This window comes from Meleagris gallopavo, chromosome 2 (genome assembly GCF_905368555.1).
Source record: "Meleagris gallopavo chromosome 2, MGAL_WU_HG_1.1, whole genome shotgun sequence".
NCBI lineage: Eukaryota > Metazoa > Chordata > Aves > Galliformes > Phasianidae > Meleagris > Meleagris gallopavo.
In genome coordinates, this window is record NC_139405.1 from 4514182 (window position 1) to 4535089 (window position 20908).

A 20908-nucleotide genomic window follows, 5' to 3' on the forward strand; every position below is an offset into this window, starting at 1 on the left:
TATTCTATTGCATAAATCTGCTCTCTTAAGCACAAAAGAAAAAAAAAAACAAAACACAGTTAAGTAACTGTCAAAATTCCTTAGGGCAAATTTTCAATCATTTATTTCTGATATACATAAAGACATTCTTCTAAATGGTGGGTTTTTCCCCCATTAATTAATTTTAACTAGATCCAGGAAATTATGAAGAGAAATTAGTCATGTAGCATGTATATAATCATGCAAAATACACAAAAGAGATGTATATAGAACTTCTTCAATTTGTATTTATATTAAAACCTTTTTTTAATCAGTGACTGTGTCTATGGACTTCTTCAAGAATTAATGACATTAAGACCAATTAGTCTCAGCTCTCAACTCTCTGCAGAAGTGTTTTTCTTAAATACAACTGTAATTATGGCTAATTTCTGTAGATATCCTCACTACTTTTGTTACCTTTAAGACACTGCATGCTATGGAAACGTTGATTGGTGATGTGTTTTTTTCCAACAGTAGAAAACAATTTGGGGGGCAGAAGGAAAGGGCTTTTGTTACTCTCCTTACTTTAAAACTTGCCACTAGAATTAAATGACCTTTCTGAGAATTTTAGGGGATAGGAATTAGAGCAGATATATCAACTTCAACAGATGTTGTCAGTTAGCAAAGAAAAGTCCGAGTCAGAAACAAAGATCAGTTATTTGATTTTCTGTTTTTTCCTTGCCTGAAACTGTTCGGTTTTGTTTTTGACAGATTTTACCAACATTGACAAGGCAGGATCTATGGATTTCTTAGTCTCTTTCTCTGCCACCTTGTTCTCCTGCTCCTTGCTTGCCTCGTGAAGAACTTGCTGCTTTTGCTCTCTTCGGCGAGCTTTCTCTTCCAAGATCCTTTCTACTGCTTTTGTCTTCTTGAAATTTGGATCAGAAGGATCCACATTAAATAAGGGAGAAGTAAACATGGCTTGGAACCTCGTATCAGCAACATTTACCTGAAGGTGGAAAAATAATATTTCTATTGGGTAACCTTTATCCGTGATAGCAAAGCTTTTAAATACAGTAAAATATGAGCTGCACAAGGAAAAACATCTCATGAGATTGTTCACCATTCCTGCAACTGCTCCAATCTTAAGTATCATCAAGTGTGGAGTAGAGAATCAAAAGATAATATAGAACAGATGAGTGAATGCATGTACAAGTGCTGCACATGTCTCTATCAGCAAACAAAAGAAAGGTTTCTTGTTAAGAACTGGCCAGAATGTAAGATGCAGCGGATAATCATCAGAACAAAGGTAGCAATGAGTTTTACAAGGCCTGTCTTATCTTACAAGGCCTTGCATACTGCTTTATCCTACACAAATTAATTTAATTTGAAAAGAGCCTGTAACTCCCTAAAAGGGAAGACACAAGTTGTTCTACTTCAACTTAGAGCAAGAAAGAAGGATATGGGACGGTAAAGTTTTTTTTCCCCAAATATTTGATGCTAACAACTAAGTATCTAAGCTTATATAGTCAAATCTCAAAATCAAAAGTACATCATTACCTGGAAGTCATCTTCTACTAATTCCTTCTTTTTCATTAAGAGTTTCTTTTTCTTCTTGCTTAAGTTCTGCTGTTCCACAATCTGTTTATAATTAAAATGCTTTCTGCCGTCGTCCTCATCGTCCATCATAAGTAGAGCCATTTCAGCCTGTCACAAAGTAAGAGAGTTCAAGTACACAACAAAATAGTTTTCTATGAAAAATATAGCAATCACTTTGATCAAGTCAGTATGACTGTACATAAACGAGCTGAAATAGTGTTGTCAGTGCAGTATTATTGCAAACACAATGACATTAATGTTTTGAGGTGCAACATTAAATATTTTATCTTTAAATTTTATATTAATAGTTTATATTTATTTATTAATATTTTAATATAAAATTTAAATAAATTTTTTATCTTTTATTGAATAACTGGAGATACACATTTATATTTTTTAACATACTGATAAACTAACTTCAGAATTGTACACACTAAAACATAGAAATAATGAATTGATACTATTTTATGTTTGTATTCAAATCACAAAATGAGAACTAACATAGTAACTAAGCAAACTTAGTAGATGGATTTAACTTTTCATTCTGGGAAAGAATGTTAAAAGTCGACAGGACAAACATGCTTTAAAGCTAGAGAGACTAAGCACCCAGCCTGGTTTCCATGCCCTTACACTTCAGTAAAACTTGACCCTGTTGAGCTGCGTTCAACTATAGTCTTCCAGAAAGAGATCCTGGTATAATCTTAAGATGTCAAGTGAGTGACCAACTACCATTCTCCTTGGTGGTTTTGTTCCAAAAGCTCTCGCCATTAATGTTATATGGTGTTACACTGGGTAGTTCCATTCACAAACACATGCATTATATGTTTGCAGAATTCAGGCACTGCAATATGTGTAAATCTATGCACTTTAAACCACTTTACCTTCTGTTTTTCAACTTCAACTTCATCTTCTGAGTTACTTTCAACCAACTCTGCCTTCTTCTTTAAACCTGTGGGCAAAAATAGAGCATTCACACACTTATTCAAGTTTATGCACGACAGCATAATTGATCTATCAACAGAACCTCAAATTTCATCTCATTTTCTTACATCAGATTTGGAAAACTGAGTATAAAAGCCTACTGGATATTTTCATAATTCAAGAAGACAGCAATATTGAGAACACTATGCGGCTATACACCTTAAACCAGTTTAAGCTAAAAGAAAGAAAAATTGCCTTATGTGAGCCTTTACTGAGACTCCACAGGAAAAAAACACACTAGGACTGAAAGTGGACAAGTCAAATTAGAGATCTGGAATGCTTTTAAAAACAGTATATATTAACATAAAACACAAGTGACAAGTACTTTTCCCTCCCTGACAATATCTAACCAAAATAAATGAAACACAACATCTAGGCTCATATGCAGCACTTGACATCTTTGTCCATGGTACTGTGTGTACAGCAATTATGTGTACTGTTACATCAGCAAGCGCTGTCATGAATTTTGGACGTGCTAAATGCATATGCCTATATCCTGCATGGATACTTTTGGGGCATACCGGGCACAAAGAAGCTGCTTCACTTTGCACCTCCTCCTGAGCTGAAGCGTTGCTCACTGTGAGAATCGTTGCTTGCTTTGCAAGCAGGTTTCAGGAACAAAGACAAACCTGACAAACACACACTCAGGTAGACTTCACAGAACTTTAAGTTCTCCTTTCGTAGCACTTAACAGAATACAAGAACTGAGAGCCGGTGTCCAACACCTCCTTACAGTCCTGCTTCCCTTAAGATGCCTCGGCTTGTCAAAAGTAAACTTACATTTACATGTTACAGTCAGTAAGTCCCTCAATGACACAAAGAACTTCTTACATAAGGCAGGAAATGCGCTGCCTCGGAGACTTTGGATTCAACACTGAAACAGCAAATATTAGTATGAAAGTATTCTTGCTACTGAAAAACAAGAAGGTGCTGAAGAAAGTGGCATTTTTCTTTTGTTTTTGAGTTATTTACTTTCTCCTAACATAAACTTCTAACTCTGAGGACACAAGACTGTGGTGGTTGGTGTCAAATTATAGGATGCTTACTCTTAACTTGTGACATATGAAAATCTGTTGCTAACACTCTCAATACACGGCTGTAGGAATCGCTCCTAGGTTTTGGTTTCCAGGTTCCAAAACCTGGCATGAAAAGCCATCTTGATTATCCTGACCTTCAAATTCTAACCCCCAAAATCATACTCAGAATAAATTTGTCATCAAAGTGACAGCTAACTAAAACACCACAAAAAAAAAAAAAAAAAAAAAGATATCCCAAAAATCTGAATTGGAAAAGTTCACTCTGAACACGCCACCTCTGCATTACCTAGCCTTTCTTTGTTTCACTATGTAAAGAAAAGGCACGCTTATTCCAGAAGTTACCTGTCTTAACTCACCTGTTTTTCCAAGTTCCTCAGCAAAATATGGATCACTGAGATCGACATCAGAGGGAATTTCATCTTCACTCATTTCTCTCTCAGCAGTAGCCTGTAACAAAACACAAACATTATTTCAACCATCATATCAACTTCAAAAAATTCGCTGCAATTAAATGTTCCTTCTGCCAGAAACTAGGAATGCAAAAACCAAAATACTGCATGCTGAATCATCATCAAACTAGAACTGACTAAAAATTGCTAGTAGACAAATTCATAGTTTAAAGCCTGTACCACAGAATGAAAGCTTTCCTTTTACCTGAAGAAGAACATTTTACACAGACCAAGGAACTCCATCAGCTGCAGTCACAGGCTGTACTGTAGCAGGCCAACCTTACCACCAAATATAGGCACAGGATGTAGTTCTAGCTACACAATCACTACCTGATTGCTCTTATTTGCTACAAAGACAACAATTACAACCTTACTACATCTAGTAGTAGAATAAACATTTCATTTATCTGCCTATTCCTGCACATCTCTGCCACTGAGGTTACCTCACAATTACCTCCCATCTGTGAAAAGAAAGCAACAGCAATTTTCACATTGCTAAAAGGCTATTCATACACAAACATATTTACCAAATTTGCTTTTCCAATTTCAAAGCTGAATAGTTCTTCAAGGCTATCCATTCTTTGCTGTTTCAGGTGTGGGAAACAAGCATCTGTTTTATTCTAGGCTGAAAAGGTCTAAAATTACAACTATTGTGTATTCTAACTACTATCCACCAAAAACATACTGTGACAAAAAGACCCTTCCTAATGCATTGAAAAGTAACATGTTAGAAATCAGACAGATAAATGAAATTTTATCAGTGTTACGCTGAACATCCCTTAGCTCTGCAGACTTCTTAAGGCACTCTAATCTTTCCAAACCAGTGACCACTCCACATTCAAACCTTGAAACAGTACTGTACATTATATAACCTTTTTTCCTTTAGATTATCCAACACAAGAGCTGCAACTTAAGAAGAACAAACAAACAGCAGCTCCCCCACCATCTGACCAGAGCAGACATTACCTTCCTCTTTTTTTTAAGATTTCTTTTTTCTTTCTTCTTCTCCAGGTATTTTTGCCATGGAGTTAGGTTATCCTTTCCTTCCAACCTATTTTTGACCATTTCTTCAGCACTTTCTTTCAGGCCTAGAACATAAAATAGCAAGTTAAAAAAATGAGATGAATCCAAATGTTTTCTTTTTTCCTTAATTTTTCTTTAAAACGTCCATGAAAACAATATAAGTACTGGTTAGAGCAACATCTTTATAAATAAGATCATTTTTATAAATAAGACCATGTTTTATCTTTTCCAGAGGACTATAACCCTACTAGCTCCTAAATATTTTGTGTCACCATTCAGTGTACAACTAAGTTCCTGAACATATGTTATGAACTGAACTGTACGGCCAAATTACCAAACAAAATTGGATCCTGCTCTGGAAACAGAATGGAGCTTCCCAAAACGTGCATCATTCAATGGTGCATAGAAATGTCACCTTAAAAAAGAATTTGTTAGCTGTTCCTATCTTATAGCTATTATACCCAGAATAAACGACGACTTTCAATAAAAAAAAGTTAGGAAGAAAGCCAAGTGCAAACAGAAGCATAATTTAGTGTTTTTCAGTAGTACATATCTTGATCTCCAGAGTCAATAAAAGTGGAGCCATGTGCTTCCCAGAAACTAACTACTATTACTTTGGATTATTTTTCAGTAACTCTGGGGAAAAAAAGGTCACTTCCTGAGAATCAGAGTGTATTTAAGTGGCCAAAAGCCTTTTGATTGCAGAAGTGGAAAGGAATTATTTACTGTAGGTAGAATTATTAACTGGTCATAGAAAATGTTAATTTATCCCCCTTATCTACATTATTTTTATTTTTAAATCACTATTCTCACTTAATCTTTACAAACAATGGTCATGAAAAGAGAGTAGAAAGGTAATTTATGTTAGCACACAACTAAATCACGCTTGAAGTTAATGATCAGAAGTGATAATACTGTACCAAACTTAAGTATATTGCTTTGCACACTGCAGGAATGGAGAGGGAGGGTAGGTGGGACAGAATTTCTGCTTCTCTAAACAGTTATTTTGGAAACTTCCAAAAATTTAATAGTTATCAGAGTTGCAAGCTGTAAAAAGCTAGAAAGATGCTTCTCAAATCTCAGGAAATCTAACTGAGCAAGTTCACCTTACATGTAGCACCTTACCCTGCTAGTCTACCTCTCTTGAAAGCAAATGTCAAAGTCTCCTTTAATCCTAGCTAAACATTTTCAAGTCCAATAAAAAAACTGTATGAAAAACGGCCTGAATATCATTAAGAATGGCAATTGTGGCCTTCCTCTTCTTCACCTTCTAAAGGGAGCTTTGAGAGCTGGATATGGATGCATAGTGATTGTTTCTCAAATGAGATATGATTAAGAAAGCAGATGGGCGGTTAAATATAACACTGATTTTGTGCCTAAAAGAAATAGACCAAAGAAAGTTGGAACTGCACCTAATTTGTTTTTGCTGGCACTATGCTTTATTTTAAGCTATTACGATTCAAGAATAACAGAATGACTTCCACAGTATGTGTACTCATGTACCATGAGTAAATATTGGTGCCTAAAGTCAAATTTTTAAATGAATTCAAGTCTGCCTATCAATTGAAAACGTTCTTCACTTCAACTGTTGTAACTCTCTCTCTATTAAATGTATTGGCAGCAAAGTGATTTTGCAGTAAGTCAATCAGAACCAGGCAAAGTTTGATAATAAAAATATTTCAACAGAACTTTCTTAGAACTAATTTAAGGAGTCTTAAGAGATGAACACAGAAACTAGTTTTGAATTCCCAGACTACTCCAAGTGGAACATAATTCGTTTGGAATTTAAGTAAGCACATTTGATCAAGGAGAAACAAGATAATAACAATGTACTTCTGTCCCCTAGGAAAGCATAACCTCAGCTGTGTGTATTGCCAGAACTATAAACTACTGCTCAGCATGCAGTGACTACATTCCACCCTCAAAAATCCTCTCCTTCAGTAGTGCTGGACCTTCTCTATAAATGTTGCTTGAAATCAACGAAGACTAAATTTTGCCAGGAGGTTGAATATAAACAGGAGTTTCAAAGTAGACTGACAGATGTAAGAGCCAGGAGAGGCAAGGCAGCCGAGCACCAGTACCACAAACTGAATTCAGGTTTCCTGATGCTCTTGTCCAATATTAAATAACGCCTGACACACGTAAACACAATGTATTCCTAGCATAAATGTTTCCATTGTGGTTTCCAGCTTCTGTATGACATGCTGCAACTGAATATCTTTGCAAAATCTTATAATAGAAAACCCTGCTGCCTCCAATGCTCAGTGATACTAAGAATTAAAAGGTATTAACAAAGCAACTCCAGGAATGGAAATACTGACACGCTGTGGGCATTTGAAGTAAGACAAGTTGATGGGCTTTGCTAGTAAGCACTTGTCCTATAACACACATTAAGTGCCTTCTCTAAAGTGTACTGGGAGAATACTCATCAGAAGTTATTTGAATTATACAACTAAAGGTCATAACTATTTTAATGCAATGCATGTTTTCAAATAAAAGTCTTATGAAGAACTAGGTAGGACATAAATTCATTCAGTTTGATTGATTTCACCAAATTAGTACACACACACACCAAGAATTTAAAAAAGGAGCATCTGTATAAAGCAAAAGTTGTCCAAGTTAATTCAAAATTAATAGTACAACTGAGATTCACATTCCAAAATGGAAATTACACATCAGTGGAGAAGGGGCTGCATTCTACTACGGCTCTGGTCTCACTGGTTACAATAGCAGATCAGGTTGTGCCCTTGTATCAGCCTGCAGTCTTACACCTCCCAAAGCACTGCAACAACTGCTGCCCCCAAAATGGACAAGTCACACCTTCCTGGTCTTTGGACTGTAATGAAATCCTTTGAGCAGTCACCAAATGCTCCTATTTGCCTGAGTGTCTAACCAAGAGAATAATAGCCAATTTCTTCTTTTCTAGAGCACCTCTGCTATTAGAGCAAACGAAATTAACTTGCAAATGAATGTAACAAGTTCCAGGGCTTGTACGTGCTGTCAAAAGAAAACATAAAAGCTTACCTGGAACCCATTTAATCTCCATTTCTATATCCTTTTCTTCCTGCTTTTTCTCTTTTTCTTGGATACTTTGCAAAAGTTCTCTGTACTTGGCAATTTGCTCTTCATCATCTTTTTGGCTCTTCCTGGGTTTGTCATCTTCCATTTCATGAGCTACACCTTCCCCTGAAAAGATAAAGGTATGAAAGACAGCCTCAAAGTGGTCAGTTGAATTTCACATTCAGGAAATACACCTAAGGCAATAAAGAAAGTAATCCCAGGCATTTTCCTGTATCGTTCCCAGAAAAAGTAACCAAGTTTAGAATTCCTGTACTTAGATGAAAAAAAAAAATCTGAGAAAAGATGTTGATCTGTCCAATCGTCACTACCAAAACAAAACAAAACAAAACAAACCAATTACAATATGACCTGCAATAAGCTTTTAAAAAGCACTGGCACAGCTGCCCAGGGAGGTGGTGGACTCACTGTCCTTGGAGGCGTCCTAAAACTGTGGGGATGTGGCACTGAGGAACGTGGTCAGTGGGCATGGAGGGGGTGAGCTGGTGGTTGGACTGGATGATCTTAGTGGTCTTCTCCAACCTGAATGATTCTATGATACTGGATAATGAAGGGAATGCAAATTTGTATTTTTTACTGTTTTGCTAATTTTGCTGGGAAGAATTTAAGCAGTGACATGTATTGCCACACTCAAAATACTCATCATCTCAAAAAACTTTAAGGGTCTTTTCACTCTATGAGCAAATAAAGAACATTTGACAGCAGCTGCAAGAAAAGGAAAATGAGCCACATTCTGGTGGTTAAGACAGTAATGATTTTTGCCAACAGATTTTTCAGACTTTCTGAACAGTAAAAAAAATAGCCACAAGAAAATGTTCTGATGTTTTTCACTCGGAATGAACTGGATAGCCACCACAATCTCTAGAAAAAATCAGTCAAATGTACAATGAAAAGCATCTTTTCTGTAGCAGGATCATCAGATCAGCAATAAAGAAAGTGAGCTACAATTTAGATGAACTGTGATCTTGCTACTTGAAATCACTCCAATTATAATCATTATACTTGGCTTAGTTAAAATTTAATTATACCAGGTAAAGAGACTTTGCATGACAAATGGAAAACACAACAACAGGAATCTCTTTCAAAGCTAGGGTAAAAAAAAATAAATTAAGTCAACCTGTCTCCCTACTGTACTTCCAAAATCAGATAATATACTTTCTCAGTTCCACAGCAGAATTGTTTTACTTTGTCTTCAAAAAGGATTTGGCCATTTTGAGGTTATACCAGTGACATTATTTATTTCAAGAATCAGAAATAGGCCTATATAATTCATCTCAACTGTGGCTTCAGAGATGTTTTAGAAAGTTCAATATGTGTTTTCTTGCTACGTATGCAAAACACTGGGGAAGTTTGTTTCTGAAATCTGTATTTAACTCAAAGAAAAAAAAAAGAGAAAGAAAAAGAAAAAGAAAAAAAGCAAATCTGAGAAACTCCACAGCTTCCATGTCATCAGGCCTAACTGAAATTTTTCTTTCATTATCTGTAGGCATTATATCATCACTCCATTTATTTCCTAATTGAAGAGTGAACCACAGCTACCATCAAGCTCACCACTGATGTCCATCCATCTCAAAGTCACACACACAAAGGAGTAAGAACATGCCACTTCCAGAGACGTTTAGCTCTGGGGGAAAGGTAGGCTATTGTCATAGGAGAACCTGACCACAGCTTTTCAATAATGAGTATAATATTGTTACTGTAAAAGGAAACACTCAAAGTATTTTCTAATTATATGGAATTTATACGTTTGACTCACATTTAAAATGCTGTAGCTAACGACTTTGTGCTCAACATTTATTAATGAAGGTACCTTGCTGCTGTTCTTCCTCTTCTTCACTAGATGAAGCCAAATAAGCTTGAAAATCCATGTCCAGAAGTTCCTCTTTATTAAAAGTTCTGCTAAGTGACATTACTCGTTCGTGATCTGTTTCATCCCATGTGATATCTACCTTAAAAATAGGATAGCTGCTTGTAGAAGCCAATCTGTTAAAATTAAACATTCTAAAGCACTTTTAAAAGAAAACTGCTTCCTAAGTGGTATAGATAAAATAAATGCGTTGCTAGTATTCTCCACAATGATTTCCTAAAATAATCATTTATTAAAATCAATTGAATTCCAATTTTGATTTCTTTCTTCTAGTGGATCACTACAAGGAGGGGAAGCAATTGTGTAAGCCTGACACTACCACTAAAAACACTCTTGTTGAACTGCACCCAAATAGCCATTTTCAGCAAATTATATGATTTAATTGTTGATAACAAATGAAGTCCACGTGCAACTTGAAACAGACATAAAATGAAATAAAAAATGCAGTCTTCAGTTTTTAACAAAGAAGCTTATTTATGGGGTCACAACTTGGGACTCTAAAACGTGCTTGCATCTTGTAGTATGTTTGATGTCTCTATATTGAAGTGGTGAACAAAAACAGAAGGTTTTCACCACTACTTCTATTATTTATAAGCTGACAATAAAACTAAACAAATTAGAAAAACATTATGAAAACATTGTAAAGATACCTTTGATGTTCCCATTGCAGCAGATGTGAAGTACTTTGGCTTATATCCAGATACATTCACTTCTGAGGCTGTGTCTTTTGGCTTATCATCAAATGTAACGTTATCTGGAATAAATCTTAAAGATAGATAATATGTTATTATTCAAATACACTGGGAAGATTCATAGTATAAACAGTCTTTTTCTCAAATACAGAACATCAACACAAAATAAGGGGCCAGGAGATGTGGTTAGACATATGCAATGTGGTTAAACACAGAATGTGTCTACCACATTTAGGGACATCACCCCCTGCAGTCACCAGGAAATGATGAGGCTGACACGCTGGCTCAAGTATGGTGGACTGAGCACTCTCCTTCTGAGAACATTGCCCACTGGCTACATCAGAAGCTGCAGCATGCTGGACAGAAGATGATGTGGCCAGCAGCCAAAGCACGGAGGCTGCGCAGAACAATGTCAGATATCATCCAAGCATGTCATGATTGCAACACTTGCTCAAGGATGAGACCAAAACCCTTGTCAGAGATGACTGCCCACCTTGACAGAGGACATAACTCTCATCAGACGTGGCAAGTTGATTATATAGGCCCTCTCCTGTGATCTGAGGGGGCCGGGTATGCATTAACTTGTGTCCACATGGCAAATGGACTGATGTAGCTCATCGAGAATGACCAGGGCACACACTTCACAGGCACGATGGTACAGTGCTGGGCAGGAGAGAAGACCACTGAATGGTGATTTCAACTGCCGTATAATCCCATGGGAGCAGCCTCACTGAATGTTATAATGGCATCCTTAAGGCTGCTCTGAAGATAGACTCTGGGTCCCTGCAGGGGTGGATGAAGAGACTGCATGAAACCCTGTGGGAGCTGAACAAAAGACCCAGGGATGGCAGCCCCAGCACCCTTAAGATGCTTCAGATAACTTGGGCTTCCCCTCTTAAGATCCAAATTGTGGGCACTGACAATCATGTAAGACCCCAAACTGTTAATGAAAATAATCTTCTGCTCCCTGCCCCTGACAATCTAGAACTCTGTACCCACAGAACAGAATTGCCCTGGAAGGTGCAAGTAGAATTGAAGTGGTGTGGCCCATTTGCACCCCTGGGGGAGACTAGAGAGTAGTGTCTCTAGTAATCAGTATATGGCCTACTGACACTGTGGTCAACACTCTGGTCTTCACTGCTAAGGGAACTCTTATCATGTCCCTATGGCAGATAAGAACCCCCCCTTTGGTGCCTGAAATAGTAATGCAGTCACAGATATATGGCCAAAGGGTGTGGAATAGACAGCTGGGATATGCCCCAGACAAGCCAAAGTGTTGACTCAAGACAGGAGTATGGCCTGTATTTTGCCTTGGAAGGCAGACCTTCCTTTCTTGGTACCTCTGAAATATCTGTACTACTCTGTGAGTCTTTCAGAGTTCCTAGGATCACCAGAAGGAGCAAAATGTCATCGAAGTGTTCCAGTGTTGCTGTGAGATGGAGCACGACACCTGGCCATGGCCTATGTGGGACTGATGGAACATAAGATGGACTTGCACCAAACAGCTGCATGCCTCCAGTAACATCATCAAGCACTGACTCATGAGAGAACATGGATTCCAACTACAAACTGATCATCAATCATCTTACTTTGTGTCAACCTGCATCTCAACAGGCAATTGTATGAGCATCATGGTGCGTTGGATCTCCGTAACAGGGAAGGTTCACCCTCCAGCTGGCTCAATCAGTGATTCAGGCCATGAAGGGGTAGAATGTATGGGAACTGCTGAGTCAAGAGCTGAACCACTGATTGAGCACCTGGAGAAAAGACAGTCAGCCCCAGGAGCACAGATGAAGGTAATTTATCTGTAATACCAGAAGGGTGGAGCGAGGCTCTACCCCTTTTAGACCTCATTTAAGGGCTGACTGCCACCAAGTCAGGCTTTCTTACTGAAGATCCTTCTTTTGTGGAGTTTCTCTGAAGCCTAGATCTTTGGAGACAGATAAGAATTATTATTTTTTAAACAGTCTTCTTGTTGTGCTGGTCCTGGTGCCATTACATAAGCATGAAAAATTACATGCTCTTTTGGCCTGAAACTTATCCTTCATGGTTTCTAAGAGTGCCCATAGCACAGCCTCCAGGAGACAAAGCCAGCTTCTTCAAACACTAATATGATTTAGTTACTTCTTTTCTGCCTAGACTAGCAGACTCTTTGATAACAAAAGGAAATACTAGCAATAAAACACAACTGTAATTTAAAATTATTAATTTTCCAACACACCTTATGAAATATCAGAGCCTCTAGCTTGTGGAGAGTAACGTGCTGATCTATTGCAGCTTCAGAAAAGAGCAGCTATATTTGTGCTCTGTGCTACCAGTCCAGAAAAATAGACAAAAAGCAAAAAAGAAAAGCTACAAGAGTTGCAAGTTGATGTTTTCTTGATGCGTATCTTAAAACACTGCTTAATTTTACCAATAAGGTTGAATATTCAACTGCAATTATTGTAATTTCTCTATGTAGAGATACACTCAAAAATTCCATTTCTACATAAAAACACTTAAGGGACAAATAGACAAAAAAAAACAACTACCACTACCTCCTGTACCTTAACAACTCATTGCTTGCTGAGTTTATTTTAAAAATAACAATAACCTCAACTTTGGTTAAAGAATAAATCCTGTCCAATCCATATTATTCTGAATTGATTTTTAAATTTGTGTCCTTTGTCCTTTCCCCCTTTGGATATACAAGAAAGCCACTATTAGATTTACCTGAGGTCAATAAAAGAGCAGCTACTTTCAAATTCCAGTCCGTCGCATTCCTCGTAAATTTTATTGGCTGTTTCAGGAGAGTCACATTCTACAACTGCATAGAAGTACTTCAGTCGCTTAAACTGATACTCCCTCAATTTTTCCTTATAAAGCCTGCAAAAGCAGAAAACAACAGAATTAGTGAGCCGACTTAAACAACTTTTCATCTGCAAAGTATTTTAATTCAACTCCTTAAATACATGCATCACTGAAACACTCTCCCTGTCTTTATAAGATTAAATGTTAAACAACAGGATGTTCTACCAATACCTATTCAGTTTTACTCAAAGGAGTAATTCACACAGCTCTATTAAAGGAGGCTGTGTTTCACTCAGTGCATTTTTCCACCCAGAGAGCTAACATTCTAAGGCTGACATTGTTAAATTTTCCAACTTTTTTAAATTATTAGTGTTGTTCTAATCACTTCAACATGTTATATTGTTGCAACTCTACTTGACTCTGCCTCCTACCAGCACTGTGAGGTTAGACTCCCCATACAAGGCATACAGCAGAGCACCTCTGCATGCCTCTGTGCAGGCCACAGAAAGCAGCAAGCAATATTTCCTACCAAAGTGTTTGAGCCTATTTAGCTGAGCTGAAACCTGCACCCTTGACTCCTGGCAAAGCTGGTGAAAAGCATTTTCATGTACAGGTATGGTTACTCCATGCTTGGAGAAGCTTGACAATGTCAGGCCTGATGAGCTCAGCCTGCTGCAGCTGGTAGCTTTTAAGAGATCTCAACCTGGGAATTCTTGGGCTAGGCTAAGATCCATGTTGGTTGTGCTGATAAAAATTTTAATAGCAAGCAACAAAGGGGTTTTTCTTGTGCGAGTGGCAATTTGTAGAGAAAAATCATATATTGAACTCTCGACACATCCAATTAATTATTGCAATGAGCAATAAAAATTTTCAAGTCTCCTATCAGTAACAATTTTTTTGCAAGTTTTATCATAATGCATTTATTATACGCATTCCTACTGAACTAGGGTCAGGTCTGATAGATCCCTCGAAAAAGCTACAAAATGAAAATGTCTACAGGAGACTCCAATAAATGAAGTTCTGTAACAAGCTGCTGATCAGGGAATTAGATTCATTTGAAGATTAAGTTAATACTCGTCTTTCTCTGTGGTGTTCTCTGGAAGATCAAACAGTTCCTTAGGCCCTTGTTGTTCCTCCTCTTTCAATCTTTCTTTTCCAAACTCTGAAGGATAAATCTAGAAATAAAACAATACAAAAATAAATCTAAACTGTGGAGCAAACTGTATACCAATTAAGAATAAGATCTCACCAAGCCTGTTGCAATTTGCTGATTTTTAGAGAGGGGAAAAAAAAGATATGGGTTCAATTTCACAAGTTTTAATATCTTCTTAACCTTAAAGAAAAGACAAGGAAGTGAACAACTGTTAAAAAGGAGAATATTTTGAGACAGATGAAAATTAATAGGAGCAGTAACTTCATTCATCTTACTGTGGCCCTCTTCAGAAAGGGCTACTAGACTGACTCAGGAAGTTTCTGCTGCAAGCAAACTGGAAAAGCATTACTTTGATCAGAAGGTAACCAGTTTATAAATAATTCAAAATTGTTGAAAAACAAACAATAGTGGGCAATGACAAAGGAAGTTGGAAAGCATTTAGAAATCTCCAGGTTTAAGGCTGAGTTATCTTCTAGATAGACTACTGGAAAGCAATCTAGCTAAGGAAATGGAGTCTCCCTCTGTTAGGTTTTGAAAACTTCACTATTAATCTTAGCGAAACAGCACTTGGAGCCAACATCATAAACACAATATGTTAACAGCTTCAGAATCCAAGCCCATCACTAGAAAGCAGTTATGCTTTATATTTTAGGCCACAAATATGGTGAAGAATTTAGAGGGGAAGACAAATGAGGAGCAGCTAAGTCCCTTGGTTTGTTCAGTGCAGAGCAGAGGAGCTGAGGGGAGGCCTGATGGCAGCTGCAGCTCTCCCAGGGGGCGGAGGGCAGCGCTGAGCTCTGCTGTCTGTACAGCGACAGGGCTGAGGGAACGGCACGGAGCTGTGTCAGGGGAGGGCAGGTGGGGGTGAGGGAAAGGCTGTGCCCCAGAGGTGGTGGGCATGGCACAGGCTGCCCAGGGCAGTGGGCACGGCCCTGATGCAAAACATGTCAATTCTCATTTATTGTGTTTTGGTTCTTTCACCTAATTAATTTTGCTTTTATGTTGTTGGCTTTACAGTAAAAAGCCACTACCTTCTTTTAGAAAACAGGTCTTACCTTAACAGAAAATATAGTTCCTCCTTTGGGTATGAAAGAATTAAATAAAGCCAGCAAGTCCTTAGCTTTAAGTCTATCCCAGTCCATATTACAAACTGCCAATCTGCTTGTAATCTGAATGGGGGGAAAAAAAAAGTTTAATTCCTGACCACTATGGAGGATATACAATTCTCTAACAACTGTTCTATGTAAATACTGAAGTCAGCAACAAGCTCTACTTTAAAAAAAAAAAAAAAAAAAAAATACAAACAGCATTTTCCTCAAGTCTTGGTATCTATTTAATTACTAAAGGCTCAAAGCACCAACCAACGCAGCAGATAGAAGGATCCAAGTGATAAAGCAACAACAGGTATGCTAGACTGCATTAATCACAGAATTAAGACTAGATTTATAACACCAGCACTTCAGATTTTTTTAACACATAATTAGTCACAACAGCAATAATTAACACAGTATTATAGCAGCACTATGGTACTGTGATTTTTGTATGCACTAAACATGACCAGTTTTAAAGTCCTGCTTCGTTGTCAAATAATTTCTTAATATTTAAGCTTGAATTAGAGAAATCATATTTAAAAAGTGAAAAACAAACTAGTAGCCAACAACAGCACTACTATTTAAACTCCAGAATTCCTTTAAAAGCACAGTTCCATTTGTTTTTTTCCCCACTTATAGATAGAGCTTATCTATCTACAGATGACCCTCTGCTTAGAGACAGAGGGAGACATCAGAGAACACTTAGTCTCACATTCATGGCCAACTTCACTATCGCTTGCATTTTGTAATAAAAAATGTCCAAAAACTGTTCTGAAAAATACTGTTACATAGTCAAAAGTGTACAACAAACTTGTGACTGTACATCTTTGAGTTATCAGAAGCAATTTTACCTCATCTCCACGAGGGGCATCTTTATCTAGTTCACCCCATGAATGCTCAATCTCTGGCTCCTTGGGAAATAGATCATCTAAGTCATCATCATCCTCCGAGCTTGTTTCAATGTTCCCTATACCTCTAGCCAGATCAGGCTCTATATCACTTTCTCCACCATCTTCTGAATCACCGCCTTCATCTGTTTCCTCGCTGCCTTCTGACTCCTCGTCTGTTTCTCCATTGTCTTCCAACTCCTCTTCTGATTGCATATACTCAGAACTTTCCCTTGCAGAAATTTCTTCCTCTAACTGGCTTTCACCGATGTCACTTTCAGCACCACTGTCTCTGCAAGCAGTCACTAAAACACAAACATTAGGTATCTGACTTTATGTTGTAAACTCATATGGCCTTTTACAAAGAGGAAAAAACATCTCAAGCTTTCTTCATAATGATTAAAAGAATTTCTGGAAGGTAGAACAATGCAGGAACAAATTACATCAGGGAAATTCAAACATCAGTATTAAGTGTTCTGTTTCTCATTTATTGCTTTTTGGTCCCCTATGTGTGTTATTGGTTTAAAACTGACAGGATGATATTTTATTCTATTTATATGCACAGAATCAAGAGAGAAAAACAGGATTCAATCATGTAGGCTACAAGCACACAAAAAGAACATAAGAAATTATTCTTCGAGTCATCTGTTCTCTTTAATTCCATCTTATACTAAGGACTTACTACTGCCATTCTTACGCTTTCAATAACCAAAAATTTACATTTAAAGTGACCATGGCATCAGATCTTATACCTAATATTCACTTTGACAACCATACTAACTGATACACAATGAGAGTGATAGGACAAGGGAGAATGGTTTTAAACTGAGACAGGGGAGGTTTAGGTTAGATATTAGGAGGAAGTTTTTCCCCCAGAGGGTGGTGAGGCACTGGAACAGGTTGCCCAAGGAGGCTGTGGATGCCCCATCTCTGCAGGCATTCAAGGCCAGGCTGGATGTGGCTCTGGGCAGCCTGGTCTGCTGGTTGGAGATCCTGAACATAGCAGGGGGTTGAAACTGGATGAGCAATGTGGTCCTTTTCAACCCAGGCCATTCTATGATTTTATGATATTTTATGTTTCTTACTACCCTAACAAACAGTTTTGGCTCCATCAATGGGAAGGACATGACTGTTTCCAATGTTACTGAAGAATATGTACTGATTCTGAGCAGACCCCTGCCATCAGTAACAGCCCAAGTCAGCTGTTATGATTGATTTAGTGAAAAAAGGGTTTTTCATTTATAAAATAGGAGCAATACTAAAATAAGTACAGCCAAATTCTATTATTTTAAAAACTAACCTGATTCTTGTCTTTTTCCTTGTACGGAACAGTCCCTTTTTGCATCTTTAACTGTATTAGCACCTCTTGGTTTTGAAGTCTTCTGCTTGTTTTGAACTGAAACCGACCTTCCTTTTGATTCACCTCCTTCCTCATTTTCCGTATCACATAAAAGGTCCTCATTTCCGTGGGAGTCATCCATTTCTGCTCTGGTTTTCTTGGAGACCTCTTTCAATTTGAATCTAGATGCAACTTTTTGTCCTTCATTCTTGGGGTCATCTAGTTTTGTCACCACTTTACATGCTTGGTCCACCCTTTGTTTTTTCATTTTATTCTCTTCCCGAGGAATTGGTTTTACAGAATCTCCTTCTTCTTTAGGCTTATCTTTTTTCTTCTTTTTTTTCTTTTCTGCACGTACTTGGCTATCATCTTCTGAAAGTTCAGAGTCAGATTCCGACAAGGCATAGAACTTCCTGAGGTTCTCTACAGAGGTATAGTTAACAGGTCGACCTCTTTTATCCACCGTGCACTTCAGCTTGAACCTCTTGTCATGAAACATTGCTCGAAAACGTTTGTCAATCTTGACTTTACGGTCTTTTTCTGGCATCTCCCAAAACCTGGGGTCCCGGGCCACGCGGCTGAACCGCCCATCGCTCAGTATTTCCTTCTGGGATGCCATTTTTGATGTCGCTAAAGTCTGGAATGAAAAAAAAAACAACCACACACACACACACACAAACCCCTATTAACAAAAAATAGAAGCAAGATTTCTAACATCTACATTATTTTCCCCATGTGCACATGCAGTAATCACTAAGGTTGGAAACCACCACTAAGATCAACAAGCCCAACTCCACGGCGCCCAGTGCCACATCCGCACGGCTCTGGGACACCCCCAGGTGACCCCACCACTTCCCTCCCAGCGGAGGGACGGTCACCTCCTGCTGCTGGCCGCTCTCCCGCTGACACAAGCCGGGGTGCCGGCTAACGGCGCCTTAAACGAGCCCTTATCGACCCAAAAAGTTCCATCCCAAGCCAGACCTCAGGCTGGCGCTCCCCACGCTTCATACCCTAAAACACCATTTAGGACCTTAATACAACAAAGCTCTTCCCCACGGACCGGTCCGAGGGAAACACGGCCCCGCTCCCCGCTGGACTCCGGCCACAGAGGAGCGCACCCCGCTCTAAGCCGTGCCGATCGCCCCACCTGAGACGCGCCGCTCCGCCAGGCACGGGCCCACCACGCGCCGGCCAGCAACGCTACGGCGGCCGCGGCGGGACACACCATTCACACCAATCGCGCGGCGCGGCGGCGGAACTGCGGCGGCGGTGCTGCCGTGCGCATGCGTAGAGCGTAAGATAAGTCGCGGCCGCGAGTATGGCGGTTGTAGTTGGAGTGGTAGCGCGAACTTTGGCACTAAGGAGTGAGGTCAGTGGGTGGGGTGCGGGGTGAGCTTGGTGAGCTTGGTGAGCTTGGTGAGCTTGGTGAGCTTGGTGAGCTTGGTGAGCTTGGTGAGCTTGGTGAGCTTGGTGAGCTTGGTGAGCTTGGTGAGCTTGGTGAGCTTGGTGAGCTTGGTGAGCTTTTCCAACCTGAACGATTCTATGACCGAGCATCTGCGTGGTCACTAGTTTTACCTCAGGTATTTCAGCAGGCAGCGATTACTAACCGTCACGTTAATGTGCATAGAGAGCCCTTCTGCCTTAGATGAAGTGGTTTTTCAGTTTATGCTGTGTGATTGACCTTTCTAGAGCTTTCAAAGAGGTGGGATTTATTTTTTGAGAATGAAAAAATAGCACTATTACTTGCATTGAGAGCTGTTTATGTGTCCTGTTGTTTAAATAAAAATGGCCACATGAATAGCTCGTGTTACACACAGTTATTTTTTTTGCAGTGTTATTGCAGTGCTATCCTGTCAGCTCTTTATACAAACAGGAGTATTCTGCTATGGGATAATGAAACTAGAAATCATAATACCCCAGTATTTATTTGAATTTTTAAAAAATAGCCCCTTGGAAGTACATTATTTTCTCTGGAAACTAAATATTCGGAAGTGTGGAATAGTTTTACCACCATGGTAAAACTGAGTAACCTGTTACGATGCCCCCAAAAGAGCAAGAAGCTGGGGGTCTTGGTGAATTTCCTTCTGGGATGCTCATTTTCTGCTTTGGCACCACTATCTTTAACTAATGGAAATTGTTCTTACCTGCTTAAATTTCTTGCTGCTCAATTAAAGGATTTCTTTTTTTAGCGTGGGTAGAGGTAGTGTGATTAATGCTTAACGAAATACGCGTTTAAAGGGCTTTTGTTTCAAACCAGTAAGCGAGGCACATTAGTTGTGGTCTTTTCTGCCTTGTTAGCTTGATTATGTAAAGTGGTTATTCTTTTTAAACCAGCAGTTGTTGGCAGTTCTGTATATAAAAAAGAAGCTGAATTGGTTGGCGTTCTCAGTAGGATCTGGGCAAGGAAAGCAGCCTGTCACCCTTGGCATTTGAGTTGCTGTATTGCTGTGCTTCCTAGATTTTAAAAAACAAAAAATGGAACAGACATAAGAAGAATGGCACTGCTCTGCCATGAGCATAGAAGTGCAAAAATCCCTATTGGAAATTAAGGAATGTGCGTCTCTTAAGGTGTTCATGAGGCACTCACATTGCCTTCCTCTGAGAAAGTATTGAAACTGTCTTAAACTGTACATTTTTTGGAAGAAAATTATTGGAGGTTATTGTTTTAGGAGTTCGCTGTTGCAAATACTTTTATCTGAGATTGCTTTTAATTTCATTTAAAAAAAAAAAAAAAAGGCCACCCAGGAATTTCTTAGCTACGTAGTGTTAATAACAAAAGAAAGAGTATATTTTTTTTCTATTGTATTGCAGATTCACTGAATTCAGATGGAGTATTTACTGGTGCAGTGTTTGGGGGAGGCAGTCTGTATGAGCTTCACTGCCCTTTGCAGTTGGCTATGGCTAGGGAAAGGGGATTTTCTCTTCATAGATCACCACCATTTACTTCGTATTGGATTTGGGACA

General features: G+C 38.7%; 2 protein-coding genes across 27 annotated transcripts in view; one reads left to right on the plus strand and one right to left on the minus strand.

Annotated features, from left to right (window-relative positions):
- Positions 1–64: 64 nt before the first annotated feature.
- Positions 65–19244, minus strand: ESF1 (ESF1 nucleolar pre-rRNA processing protein). 4 transcript variants are annotated; one of them, XM_085218720.1, is made up of 14 exons: positions 19092–19244; positions 17906–18581; positions 16570–16910; positions 15683–15796; positions 14549–14649; positions 13397–13549; positions 10643–10757; positions 9936–10074; positions 8072–8233; positions 4991–5112; positions 3932–4022; positions 2439–2506; positions 1519–1665; positions 65–967 (listed from the first exon to the last, which is right to left on the minus strand). In XM_085218720.1, exons 1-14 carry the CDS (start codon positions 19170–19172, stop codon positions 674–676), a joined length of 2604 nt encoding a protein of 867 aa, XP_085074846.1. In that variant the 5' UTR covers positions 19173–19244; the 3' UTR covers positions 65–673. The 4 variants fall into 4 exon arrangements, with proteins under 4 accessions (XP_085074846.1, XP_085074848.1, XP_085074845.1 ...); XM_085218722.1 differs by lacking the exon at positions 19092–19244 and adding an exon at positions 19063–19081; XM_085218719.1 differs by lacking the exon at positions 19092–19244 and adding an exon at positions 19005–19025.
- LOC146544848 (uncharacterized) overlaps positions 19199–20908 on the plus strand; it is a 46513-nt gene continuing 44803 nt past the window's right edge. For all 23 annotated transcript variants that reach the window (XR_014881816.1, XR_014881817.1, XR_014881819.1 and 20 more), the window contains exon 1: positions 19199–19313. The gene's annotated coding sequence lies outside the window, so the exon portion shown is untranslated. The remainder of the gene's footprint in view (positions 19314–20908) is intronic.

Excerpts from the sequence above, each read along its gene's own strand:
- ESF1 (XM_085218720.1), bottom strand. The coding sequence starts at position 19,172 with ATGGTGTGTCCCGCCGCGGCCGCCGTAGCGTTGCTGGCCGGCGCGTGG. Across the intron at positions 10,758-13,396 it reads TGCTCTTTTATTGACCTCAG|ATTTATTCCAGATAACGTTA; the intron begins GTAAATCTAATA and ends TCTATCTTTAAG. Across the intron at positions 5,113-8,071 it reads GGAGATTAAATGGGTTCCAG|GCCTGAAAGAAAGTGCTGAA; the intron begins GTAAGCTTTTAT and ends TTTATGTTCTAG.